This window comes from Xyrauchen texanus, chromosome 23 (genome assembly GCF_025860055.1).
Source record: "Xyrauchen texanus isolate HMW12.3.18 chromosome 23, RBS_HiC_50CHRs, whole genome shotgun sequence".
Taxonomy (NCBI): domain Eukaryota; kingdom Metazoa; phylum Chordata; class Actinopteri; order Cypriniformes; family Catostomidae; genus Xyrauchen; species Xyrauchen texanus.
The window spans coordinates 40,044,525-40,059,211 of record NC_068298.1 but is presented as its reverse complement, the minus strand read 5'-3'; the positions used below and the strand labels follow the sequence as shown (position 1 = coordinate 40,059,211).

General features: G+C 38.7%; 1 protein-coding gene across 1 annotated transcript in view; it reads right to left on the bottom strand.

Annotated features, from left to right (window-relative positions):
• Positions 1 to 14,687, bottom strand: part of trpc3 (transient receptor potential cation channel, subfamily C, member 3) — an 80,513-nt gene that overhangs the window by 6,314 nt on the left and 59,512 nt on the right. Inside the window, 3 exon segments of the mRNA XM_052154516.1 lie at positions 9,920 to 9,969; positions 9,972 to 10,128; positions 11,713 to 11,908. Coding sequence (XP_052010476.1) covers positions 9,920 to 9,969; positions 9,972 to 10,128; positions 11,713 to 11,908 — 403 coding nt within the window.

Sequence of the window (14,687 nt, the reverse complement as noted above, 5' to 3'; positions counted from 1 at the left end):
ATTTTATCATCGTTACATTGGCTACCTGTTAAATTCCGTATTGATTCTGTTAACTACGTACAAAGCTTTGAATGGTCTAGCTCCACAGTACTTAAGTGATCTTCTACCACGCTATATTCCAACACGTTCATTAAGATCGCAAAATTCTGGCCTATTAATAGTTCCTAGAATATCAAAATCCACTAAAGGAGGAAGATCCTTTTCATATTTGGCTCCTAAACTATGGAATAGTCTCCCAAACACTGTTCGAGATGCAGACACACGCTCTCAGTTTAAGTCTAGACTAAAGACTCATCTATTTAGCCAGGCATACACCTAATTTATCCCACAATTAGGCTGCTTTAGTTGGGTCTGCCGGAACCAGAAACCAGAAACATTGAGCATGATCTCTAACTCTGCAATAAATTCAATGGCATCTACACTTACATCTTTTTATTTGTTTCCCTGTCTCAACCTCGGGACTCCTATCCTGAGGTCACCAGAACCGGCTGGATCCAGCACCATTCCTGCTTCATGTTGGACTCCACTGCTACATGTCGCAGAATGATGATGACTAAATGCAGCCGGTGCCAACCAAACATCACTTCAATCTATTATGACGGACTTCAGAGGATGAAATTATGCCAACTCCAACCTGCATCACCTCGGTCTATTTAGACTACGATCCTGAAATGAAATGCTTAGACTAACAATTGCCAACAAAAGCCTTCATCAGCCAATTAACAAGGACAATTGCATCTATGTGAACTTCTGCAATTAATCAAGATGGACTTCAAAGACTTTGGTCATTAATCTTACAGTTCAAACACAATCTATGTTTAATCAATGACCCTTATCACTTAGTTTAATCATTTTAAACCATGATTTTACCTATAAATAATTAATATTTACATTACATTCATAATGTTAGCCAGAGGGGAACTGGCCCCCACAGTGAGTCTGGTTTCTCTCAAGGTTATTTTTCTCCATTAATCTACATCTTATGGAGTTTTGTGTTCCTTGCCACAGTCGCCTACAGCTTGCTCACTGGGGTTATTAATACAATTATCATTTAATTATTTATAAACACTATTAAAATTCGTATTTTATCTAAATTACACAATGATGATTAATCGACTTTATAGACATTACAGTTCTTATCGTCTGTTAATGCTAATATTCTGTAAAGCTGCTTTGAAACGATGTGTGTTGTGAAAGGCGCTATACAAATAAAATTGACTTGACTTGACTGACAGTGCTCAACCACTGAAAAAATGGGAGTAGATGTAAACAGAATGCTGTAATTGTCACTTTCCACAAATTGTTAACTGCAATTCCAAAGGATTTCTGGTTGTGGGGGAGAAACAGATCAATATTTAAGTCATTTTTTTCTTTAAATCTCCACCTTTGACCAACCCTGGTGGCAATATGCACAGAGAATGCACAGAAAATGGGTTTCTCCTACACACCCATCATATCATTTCAGAAGACATGGATTTAACCACTGGAGTCTTATGGACTACTTTTATGATGGCTTATGTGATTTGTTTGACCATTTTTTCACCATTCACTTGCATTGTATGGACCTACATAGCTAAGAAATTCTTCAAAAAAATCTTAAATTGTGTTCTGCTGAAGAAAGATCATACACATCTGGGATGGCATGAGGGTTGGTGAATGATGAGAATTTTTGGGTGAACTATTTCTTTAACAAATGATTATAAAAATGGCCACCAGATGGCCTAAGACACCACTAAAATGTTGTACAATGATACAATAATTTCTCAGCATTTTTACAACCCAAACAACAGATTGAAAGAACTGTCTGTGCTTGGTTAAAAATAAAACTAATCGGATGTGGCTATTATTGAACTAATAACAGCAGGACACAGTCAGATTCTATGTCACCTCAACCTGCCACCTTATAAAAACACTTCCATGATGCTCACACGGGCGATTTAATGTGTGACATCTTAAAACAACCGCCAGACAAACACATAAGCCCCTCTCTTCTGTTTCCTGTAGATGGTGCCCCTGAACACATTGTGTGTCTGATCTTCAATTACGTCACTCCTGCGGGAGAAGATCACTTGATCACAGTGAATTAGATCGAAGCTGAAAACAAGCTGGGCTCTGCCACATATGAATCACAGTAATGTGTCTTTTTGCGTTGTGGACATGTGCTTGAAGTATGAAAGTAGATTAAACCATATTGGCCCTGCGCATCATGAGCACTCTCAACTCTTCATCAAAGGGAGTCGCCTGTCGCTCTCTTTCCCTTGCTGCATTTAAATGGCATTGATTCACTCTGCGGGCTACACAAGGACAGAACATATGTCTTTTCCTCTAAGAAACGCTAAAAACAGTTTGTTCTTGGGAAATGTCAATAAGGTAATGAAATATAGAGGTCCTATGTGGTCCTTATTGGACAGATAGATCATTGTCTGAGATATATTCTCACTGGAAAATCTAAGCGTTTATGAACAGATAATCTGCAGTTTTCCTCGTGATTTGTATAAAAGTAAATCTAAGTCATAGTTGTAGTGCGACTAGTGTTCATTTCACCAGGAATCTGCTGATATACGTACATAGATTCACGGAAAATAATTTAGCAAAAATATAGGTATAGTACTGAGATTCTATGTAACCTGTTTGGAGATATCATGCTCCATTCAAATGCTCAACTGCCCACTTTTAAATAGGTGTCTTTAAAAACGTATTAAACTCAGATGCATTAAATTAAAAACTCACCATTCACACACACACACACACTGTGGACTAAATGGACATTTTTTGGGAAAAACACCCAAATAATTTTGTAAGCATGTAATTCTGGTTCTGCTCATTCTCTCACTTTAAAAAGCCTTATTTTGTTCCACTAGATAGGAGCAAGAACTAGAATAATTTTTCTCTATCACATTCAACCACAACATACAGATTTAAAATGTAGGTGGCGCTCTAACACATTTTAGCATTCACAGATTTGCTTGTCCATAGACATTCAGTCTAATTTTCAGTTTGTGCACCACCCTCATCTTTTCATTGAATATCTTTGCCACTGAGTGGATTAGAAGCTCAATCTATGTGTCATTAGAAAGATGAAATCCTTATATTTGCAATGTAAAACAGATATATAACGTTATATACAACAGTTAGTTCTGGTCCTCAAATCTGATTGGACAAGAGACGTTCCATGAGCAATAATGGTTTGACACCATCAGCACTCCGACTCTTCACTGTGTGTGTATCACTCTGCTTGTGTTCGTCATCCTAAACTAGGACCTAAACTAAAGTGTAAGAGCAGTGCAGATCTGTTAAGAGCTATGGTTTGTCTTTTCTTTTGACGTTACATATGTAAGCCAGCAGGTGGTGGCAAAAGATCATTTTTGTGTGTAATACGAGCCAGTTAGGTGATGTGAAGTGAATCCACATCAGCTAGTGTTTACATAACACAGCTCTTCATGATCGCTTGTATTACTACTGCTAAGCTAGGAAATATCTTTAAACAGCTTTAAACCAACAACTTCAGCATTATGGCTCATAACAGCTGAGAGACACAACAGACTTAATTACACAATGGGTGCTGTTTAAAATATCGGAGGACATTGCGGTTTCTATAGTGATCGAATCTTGCGCACCAACTACCGCGAAATAGGGCTTGGACGCTATTTTTCCACAGAGAAGGCATCTCTGCTTGGGAGTGGCAACAGGTGATCATACACGCTCTCTCTCTCTCTCTCTCTCTCTCTCTCTCTCTCTCTCTCTCTCTCACACACACACACACACACACACACACACACACACACACACACACACACACACACACACACACACATCCTTGTTTATCCAATAACTCGTTAGAAAGAGCACAGCAGACCAGCACCGGACTAAGCCTCCAGTTTACGTGTGTGGTCAGAAGGTCTGGTTGTCCTCAAGGACATTCCGCTCCAACTTCCCTAACGTAAGCTGGGTCCCAAGTTTATTGGGCCATTTCCCATTGTTAAGGTAATTTGTTATAAATACAATTATTATTGACTTTTTTTAAATACAATTCAAAATCTTATTTTATCAAACTTCACAATGATGACTTAGACATTATAGATATTACAGTTTTATCTTCTGTTAATTCCTGATCTTCTGTAAAGCTGCTTTGAAACAATTTGTGTTGTAATTGGCCCTATACAAATAAATATGACTTGACTTGACTTGCCAGTGGCAGCCCATATCAAGTTACCTCCCTACCTCAAACACATCCATCACGTTTCCATGTTTTTAAAACTAAATCTCTTTCCAATTTGCTTCCCTAACGAACCCATCCCGCCTCCACCGTGTCTAGTTGAGTCAGACTGACTACGGGAAAACAGTGTCAGAAATCCGTCCAGAAAACAATAAGGTAAGCATTTTTAAAAACCTGTAAATCAACCAAGAATAAGAAAAGTTTAATTTGTGTGCAATTTAATGATTGTCCTTGCATTTTGTTTTGTGTTTGTTGTTATTTTCAGAACATGATCAATGGATGAGGATGGTGTGTGAAATGGTGTCTCAGGGTGAGGAGGGATCTACTTGGTGTGTTCAAGAACAAGCAGCATCACCTCATCGACTTCACCCAAAACTTGACCAATATACATATGAACTGAGACAAACCTTATTGTTATTTTGAGTTAATTAAATATACTACTTTGTATGTGTAGCAATACATACTGCAATGCAGTGTGTTTACATGTGTATGTGTTCATGCAGCCAAATCATTACTATAGTCAAACCATCTCTCATTAGTTGGATGTATGCCCACTGCAAGGCTGTGTACAGCCATTTATTTAGGTAAAATGCCACATCTGTCACACATGTTCTTAGCAGCTCACAATTATTTGTTTTACCATAGTTCTGCCCCTCTCGTTTACTGTGACATATACGTTTTGAACAAAGTTAATGTAATAACTTGTGTTTGATGATATTTGTCTTTGTTATTTACTTGAAAAGTTTGATCTTTGATTTATGGAGTAATGTGGGTTTCTTAACCTGATAAATTAAAAGGATTTATGATATACGTATATTTTTACATCTATGCAAATATGTATACAATATTTGTTACTTGAACAATTAATAATCAATACAGAGACCGTTATTTAACAATATGTTAAGGAGTAGTTACATTTATACAGTCTTATATTTACAACTGTCTATTTGAGGGCAACCATAATGCTGATGTGGCCCTTGGTGAAAATGAGTTTGCTCTAGTGGCTGCAATGTCATGCTTCGAATGCTGAGCAAGTGCTCATTCATTAGAGCAGCAGTGTATGTGTGATTTCATGCATCACACAATTGAAAAGAGATCGACCCTGAATCTTTGAACAATTTCAGATTTTAAGATGAAGATCGGCCAATTTAGATCAGGGGCTGATCGATCAGTGCACCCCTATTGTATATGCAGGGGGTTTTCAACCCGGGACCATTTGCGTTAAAAGTAAAATCAATCCACTGTTCTAACACAGCATAAAATATTTTTTAACACATTCTTACATTTAATTTTAATTTTCATAATTTTATTCTGTTTGAATATAATTAATGAATTTATTTAATATGTATTCCCACATAAGGGCTTAAACATAGTAGTTTTTTGGTTTTATCTAACTGAAGACACCAGAATTACCACCAGATATAAGGGTTAAACCTGCAAAATTCCATTATAACCTTATATAAATGTTGTAATTACATGCATGCACTTTCAACTTTAATTACAGAAAATGTAACAACACATTTATACACAATAAGTAAATTGTATTAAATGATAATGTGAGTATAGACACCTACTATAAAGTGGGTCCCAACCTTCTTTTTCTATAGTAGCCTATACTATTCATATTTAAACATTATTGTTTCCTGTACTCCTATTCTCTACAAAGCCACAGCATATACACATACAGTATTTATGAGTAGTGAGCGAGCAGTCTGTAATGAATGTAATGCATTACAGCGAATGCTGGAAGCACAGAAACAAACAGTGCATCAACATGTAGAATGGAGTCTAATCATTAAAACATATGGAAAAAACAGTATTGTGTAGTTTATTATACAGTTAAAGCTGAAGTGTGTATCCTTTTTGAAGTTAAAATACTTTCCCCTATTCCAGCTTAACCTCTGCCAATTAAGAGGTTAATACGCAGAGACAACATTAAGTTATGAGGAGCCGTGTAAGCCATAATTGTTAAGAAACATCTTACGAACAATATTGAAATTAAGATATTGATATAAATGAGTGAAATTCATTCATATGCATTATTGAAAATCTTACAAACACTAGTGAAATGACTACAATGCCATAAATATTAGTGAAATTCAATTATATGCATTATTGAAATGCATAATTCAAAATTCTTAAAAAGTTGGGACAGAATGAAAACGATGCTAATAAAAACAAAAAGGAGTGATGTGTAAATTATATTCACCCTTTGTTATATTGAAAGCTCTACAACTAAACATTATATGATGTTTTACCATGTGAAATTCATTTTTATTTTTACTGAACAGTAATTTCAAATCAGATGACACAACTAAAAAGTTGGGACAGTCACCATTTCTTCTAATAACACTTATTAAGTATTTAGGCACTGAAGACACAAATTTGTTAAGTTTAAAAAGTGGAATTTCCCCCCGTTCATCCATAAAGCAGGTCTTCCGCTGCACAATTATATGGGGTATTCATTGCCATATTGTGGTCAGGTCTGCAGGCAGGCCAATCTTGCACCCGCACTCTGCTTATTCGGCCAGTATGTGGTTTGACGTTGTCCTGCTGAAAATGCTGGGACGTCCCTGGAAAAGACGGTGTTGAATGGTAGCATATGTTGCTCCAAAATGTTTATATATCTGTGTGCATTAATGGTGCCCTCAGAAATATGCGAGTTAGCCATGCCATGGGCACTGACACACCCCTGACCCATACAGACACTGGCTTTTGGACCTGACCCTGATAACAGCATGGATGGTCCTTTTAATCTTTGGCAGGGAGAACACTACAGCTGTGTTTTTAAAAAATTTGAAATGTGGACTTATCGGACCAAAAAACTCAGTTCCACTGCTCTACTTTCCATTTATGATGAGACCGAGCCTAGAGAAGTCCTCAGTACTTCTGGACAGTGTTGATGTATGGCTTCTGCTTTGCATAGTAATGTCTTAACTTGCATCTGTGGATGTAGCGGCGAGTGGTGTTGATTAACAAAGGTTTACTAAAGTAAAGGGCCAGATATTCCCTTTTCCTTGCCATCTTTATTGCAATTTTTACCAGGCACTCAAGCTTAGACTTAGCTTGAACCAAACCATACTGTAATGCCATATCTAATTAAACTCTCTACGACTGCCTGATAAAATAAGCACATCATTTTCGGATCAACTCCATATGTATGCATATGTAGCAGTAGGCGTTTACTTTACCTGATGTTGATAGGTGGGTAGCAGGGCTGGACTGGCAATCTGGCATACCAGGCATTTTCCCGGTGAGACGACGCACTTTGGAGCTGATCAGGGGTGGACTGGCCAGCCGTGAAACATGCCGAATGGGCCGCGATAAGCAAAAATGAGCCAACACGTCATGCAGAACGGAGCACAAAATGTAAAATCCCGAGCCGATTTCTCTTCCCAGTCCAGCCCTGGTGGGTAGTGATTAGCCTTGTTTATGTAAGCTATAAATAAGCAGTTTTGTGCTACCTAATGTGCGGCATCCTAAGCGTCATTATGTTGCTGCCCTTCCGGTATTGTGTGTGAGTGCTCTAGAGTGGACTGAGGAAGTATATGGAGAACCCTTGCTGATTGTCTGCGTTTGCAAGTTGCTTTTCGTGAAAGGAATGAGGAGCATCGTATTTTTACAGTTTTACAGCAATCCGGACTAGAGACTGTCTCCACTGCGACACTGTTTCAACTTTATCATTGCCTAAAGTTTGTTCACTCTGGTAAGACCGTACTACTGTGTGGTTGCCTTCATTCTAGCCTTGACTAACATTATTCATCCAGAGTGCAATGGGATTCCTTCTGGGTAGGTTTGATGCTCATTTTCTTTCCAGTCATCACTTTTTTTTATATATGTGTTTAACTGAATTCGTATTTGCCCAAGGGCGTTCCAAATGACAATCACGAGGTAACAGCTTGTTATGTATTTCCCCAAAATATGGGGAAAAGAGTACAGTCTTATATTATATTAGTACTATTGATGGGAGTGCTGTGTGCTTTTGGGAACGATAATAATTTTTGTTTTGTTTTATTATTATTTTCCACCCTTTATCCATTTGTTTTTCCTTGTTTGTTATGTTCGTTTAAACTGTAATGTTGTTGTATGACTTTTTGTGTGTTGTATTAATTGTTTTCTTTTGGTTACAGAATTGGGGTGGCAGGAAGATAGGCTAGCTGATCTTTGCTTCTCTCTTCTTACTCCATGTGGTGGTGCTTATAGTGGTTGCTGTGTGGAATACTGAGGTGTCGTGTGCCAAGTGTGGTGTGAGTACACATGTGGCTGCAGTGCTCTCTCTTTCTCTCTTTTTTTAGGAAGTCAGGGAAGACCACTTGGGGTGAATTATCTTATACACCGACCACAATTCTTATTTAAAACAAAGTATTATTGTTTGAGTTTCTTTTCCTTGTGATTGGTTGTTGTTGTTAGATGCTGGATCATTGTATTTAATAAAATAGATTTGATCATTTGTACCTTACTCATGCTAAGGTGTTCTGGGTGGTTGCTAGGGTGTTAGGGCAGTCAAGCAGGGTCTAACAGTGACCTGCCGATCAGCTAAGTTCAACCTCCTGCACCACACACACCGAATACAACATGAAGTGGGGACACGGCTTCCTTTTCCAGTGAAATAAGCTCTCATCAACTACTGAAATCATCTCTTATCAACCTGTAAAACTGCTTCTTACTGGACTTATTGAGAGCATGTGAGACAATGTGACAATATTATCTTAGCATCTTGTTAGATCAGCATGAGCACTACAGTAGTTAATGCAAGACATTTTCACATGTCTGTTTGAAAGAGATTTCAATAGTGATTGAGAGACAACAGCATAAGTCTATATGAGAAGAGTTGAAGTAATGATTGTAAGACACTTTCAGCAACAAATGTGTCAATTTAGTTAAGTCCACAGAATCGGTTTTATGAATATTTTTATTTCACTAGTGTTTAAAAGAATCTTTTCAGTAAAGCATATAAATTAATTTCACTTATGATTATACCAATATTAATTTCACTACTGTTTGTAAGAGGCTTTTCCACAATTTTGGCTTACATGGCTCCTTGTTTGAAAACAATGTCTACTTTGGGAATTCCGTTCTGGTGGCACAAGTTGCGCAGACATTACACACATTAGCTTTAAAAGAATATTCCGGGCTCACTACATGTTAAGTATAATGGACAGCATTTGTGGCATAATGTTGATTACCACAAAAAAGGAATTTTGACTCTCTCATTTTCTAAAAAAAAATACAAATAACTCTTGGTTCCAGTGAGACACTTACAATAGACGTCAATGGGGGCCAATTTTTTAACTTTAAATACTCACTGTTTCAAAAGTATAGACACAAGACATAAACAATATGCAGGTAAACATGATTTTAGTGTGATAAAATAACTTACAAACCTTTTATGTGTAAAGTTATAGCCCATTTTACTACGCGTAACCATGACAATGTAATATCAACAAACCCTAAAATGACTGTACAAAGTAAAAAATTTAAAAACATTACAGCTCAAATTATCCACAAGTTTTAACAGAAGATTTAATGCAAGTGCTTTTATAAAAATATAAGCTTCACATTTCTGCCTTTAAACCTCAAAAAATTGGTCCCATTCACTTCCATTGTATGTGTCTCACTTGAGCCTCCATTTTTGCTTTATTCGATGAAAAGGAGAGATGAGTCTTGATTCATTTTTGTGGTACTTTGAAAGCAGGTACATACCCTGGATTTGGAGTTGTCCATACCCAGCTCCACGTCTTTCTTCAGGCGCGCCGGCGACACCGGAGCAGGTTGACCAGTTTCTTAATGCACTGATAGAAGGACTTTGGGGTGGGGACAATGCTGAAGGGAGGGGGGAGAGTTTTGCCATTGTCAAAATATGACAGCCAGAGTTTAGACCGGGCAAACTTCCACTCCACATCTGCATCATCCTGTGTAACATAAGAGATCAGACACACTGTATTATAAGAGTGGAAAAACTAACCTGGTCTCATTGAACCATGCACCTCTACCTACATTTTTGCACAATGATTTTTACATGACTCGTATCCTAATGAAATGAACACTAGAGGCGCTACCAGGCCTGGATTGGCGATTGGGAACACCGGGAGAAATCCAGATGGCCTGGCCTGTCTTGCTTATGATATGACCTGTGTTGTTATTATTATATACTGTTTTATCTTATTCGCTCCCAGAGCACAATATAGTGTGACAAACGGTTGATCGCAGAGGTCATTTATCTACACCTACTGCTCGAGCTGAGCTCAAACTCAGTTCATTATCAAAAATAATATTTATCATCACTGAATAAACCTGAATGCACTAACAAAACTAATTTAAAGGGTTAGCTCAAGCTCTTTAAAGGAATATTCCAGGTTCAATACAAGTTAAGCTCAATCGACAGCATTTTAAGCGCCTCACTGTAACCTTGCTTTTTGCTTCTTTTTAAGGAAAATGTGGAAAATTGAACCCGGAAACATTCTTTTAAGATCACAGTCACAGGTTAGAGTGATTGTTTGGCCCGCAAGGTGATGGGCAGGCTTAAATAAATAGTTTGACACCCCAGCTCTCCAAAATACCATCATGTTTCGCCATACCAGCCAACATGCGATCAGTCTGTCCCAGCTCCTCCACTACCCCAATGAAGCTTAATCAGTGTCCGTTTGCATGAGAAAAAAAGATTTATTCATTGATTTTATCCAGTTGTCCAGTTGTATTTGCAACCTGGTCTCATAATGAAAACAGGACTCTATATACATTTTTATAAAACTTGTTAAATGTGTCTCCAGGTACAATTTCCTGTAGTTTCCTGGTGAAATGAACACTAGAGGTGCAACAACAACTGTGTTTTTTCCCATTTGACTTAAATCATTACTTTAAAGGCTGAATATGACTTCATGAATACTTATTTTTCTCTCTATTACTGACACTCTTTGAAAGTGGTGTATTAGCAGAATACAGAGCACTTGAGAGCGGAATAGTCCCATGGGATAGCTTGAGGATTAAATCTGTTAATGATTGAGGTTTAAAGCTGGGATTGAGGTACACTTTAGGTTAGCACACCCCTGGTTTTCCCTGACATCTCAAAGTTTATATCCAACATATTGACAACAAATATTTCCCTCCGCTAAAGCCTTCAAATAATATACTATATCCGTCAATGGCGTTTGGTTACAAGATGCGCGAGAAACAATAGGTTTTCTATCAAATGATGTTGGTGCACCTTTTTTGTAGTTCAGAACCTTTGTAGTTCATTTCAGAAGATTATGACTTGTGTTCTGTTCCTCACACAAAGCTGTTATACAGTATGTGTGCAGACGTTTTTTTTTTTTAGTCCTTTGAGGAGCTTGAGAGTCCCAGTCCACATTCACTCTCATTTTATGGAAAAGAGGTTTGGGTACTGGTTTGGAACAAGGTGATCCTTTACTGTCATTGCTTTAAAAAGTCTGTATATTTGAACTATTAATTCAAGTGAAATTCTAAAGAATAGTGTGTGGATACAACAAATAACTCACCTCTATTTCCTGGTAGGAGCTGTTTATCATAGCGATCAACATGTTGAGCAGAACCACCACCATTGTAACGTTGTATATTCCGTACAGCACGTAGCCAATGTTCTCAATAAATTTATGATCATATTTCAAAACCACCGAGGACACTTCAGACAACCCAAATATGGACCAAAACAGAGTTTTAAAGCTCTCCTCAACCCTGAGAACAAAGACAAAAGAGGGAACACCGTATTTAAGTCAGCATGAAATGGCATTTGCTATCCATTTTAATTCCGAACGTATTTCCAATTGAACTTGGATATTCAAAGAGAAATAAAAAATGTAAGGCATGACTTGCTGTTTGATTTGATCTATTTGTAATTCATTGGACCATGAAAAGTGAACTCTAAAAGGGTTGACCAATAACAGAGCTGAATTAGATTTTCTAAACTAAAATTTCAATATCATATTTCCGTAATAGCTGTTGGGTAAATAAGTGAACATAATAAAATCACCAAAAATAAATAAATAAGGGGTATGTTCTCAGGACAAGGGTATATTTAATTTATGTAAGGTCGGGGCATGTTGTCACGTGTTTTAAAATGTCATGAACTGATGCATATATGCTATTTAACAATTACAGTATTTACCGATCAATACAATGGTTTGACATCTTATACATGATCTTTTCCATTTTTTAATGATGAATAATAGTTTCGAGCTTCATTTTTTACATTTTGCTGACAATAAATAACACCAACCCTGAGAAATATTCACTGGAGTAGAAAGTGTGACAACTAGCCCCAGTCTCCCCTATTAACATTGTATCATTTAATCATACCAATAGGCAGAAATATTCAATAAAATCTGCAGGCAGCCCAGAGAATCAGATGAAATCTGCAGGGAATAATAAATGTCTAGAGACCAGATGAGGAAAATGACAGCAGTGCAAATCTACTTTATTTGCCTGGATATCCGCTATGAAAATGAAAAAACTCCAGTCATACAGGGACAAGAAATCTTGCTGCAAGTGTGATGAGATTCAGCTCAAGACATGAATCTCAAGAAACATATACAGAACACACACACACGCATGCACGCACGCACACACACACACACACACACACACACACACACACACACACACACACACACACATTATAGGACTAGTTTCATCACTGTCTGCTTGCTATGGAACAAAGCTCCTGCTGTTCGAGGCACTCCACTCTACTGATGTCTTAGTCAAATTTATTGTGGTATAAGTAAGACACTCAAAAAGTCAGTCAAAAGACAAGGCTCTGAAACCTGATTTAATTATATTAAAATAACAGAAAACCAATTAGGTTGACAAAATTAGGGTAATAAAAGTTTTTGCATTAGTATTTTCACTTGAATGGGTATTTTGTCTTGTTCCCTGTCAAAAAGGTACACTTTGATGCTGCGCTGATTTAGCGATTTGGTAACAACTTTAGGTGTGACCAGCTGTGAATATGTGTGCAACACGTCAATTAAATTGACTATGTCAGTGTTACAGGCATACCAGGCTGATCTGCTGAAGGACCTGAGTGCGGGCACCACGGTCGACGAAGAGGCTTTCTCTGAGCTTCGTCGAGCCACGGATCTGTCTCTCCACGCGACAAAGCAGACGGTTCGCACCATTGGCCGGTCTATGTCTGCTTTAGTCAGCATGGAGAGACACTTATGGCTCAACCTGTCGGGCACCAGAGATAAGGACAAAGTTTTCCTTCTCGATGTTGCGGTTTCACCTTCTGGCTTATTTGGTGATGCTATGAATGTAGTTATCACCAGGTTCCAGGAGGCAAAAAGTCATGAGGAAGCCTTCGGGCAATTCTTTCCTCGCTGCACTCAGGGGGAGGGGCCGTCGGCCACCCAGCCCCGCCCCTTCTAGAAGGGAGTCTCAAAAATAAAGTGTGGCGAGTCGTGCTCCCCCTCATAGAGACTCCGCCCTCAGCAGCCCCCAAAGCAAGACCTCAGGGCAGTCATTTCTAAGAAGAAAAAACACTGACGGTCTTGCACCCAGCCTTGTGGGGGTAGCCCCCCTCGGGACGGGGCGAATGTAGGTCATCCACTTCAACCCTCCCGATACTCCCACAAAACCTCTCCATTCCTGCTGCCTCTGGTGTTTCGGGAGTTAGAGGCTTCCAGCGAAATGTTGGGTGTACCGTTGCTTCCTGCCTTAGTCCTGGACATGAAACACTCGACATCCCCTCAACAGAAAGTGTCAAAATTAATAGCCATCTCAGCGTTGAAACTTCTGCCAGGTATTTCTATGTGGGTCCTAAGAACAGTAGAAAAAGGCTACAGAATGCAATTCGTTCGCTGTCCTCCGCATTTCAACGGCATGGTTTCCAGTACCGTGAAACCGGAGCAAGCATGTCTACTGTGGAAAGAACTGCAATATTTCTTGGTCAAAGGGGCCATAGAACATGTTCCCCTTCCAGAGAAAGAGTCAGGTTATTACAGCAGATACTTCCTGGTTCCCAAGAAGGGTGGGGGGTTGCGTCCGATCTTAGATCTTCGAGGCTTGAATCGCTCAGTCAGGCCGTTCAATTTCAAAATGCTAACTATCAAGACGGTCGTGTCCCAAATCCAACATCATGATTGGTTGGTCACGATCAATCTCATGGTCGCATACTTACATATAGAAATTCTGCCACAACACAGGAAGTTCCTGAGGTTTGCTTTCGGGGGCAAAGCGTTCCAATATCGGCTTCTTCCATTTGGCCTAGCCCTATCACCCCGCACATTCACGAAATGCATGGATGCAGCACTGGCTCCTTTTCGACTCCGGGGCATCTGCATTCTGAATTACATAGACGATTGGCTGATACTAGCACAGTCACAAGAACTGGCAGTTCAGCACAGGGACATCGTCTTAGCTCATCTGGTTTCTCTGGGTCTGAGACTCAATGTCAAAAAGAGCGTTCTCTCTCCCACTCTGGGCTATCTGGGCGTTGTATGGAATTTGATCACGTTGC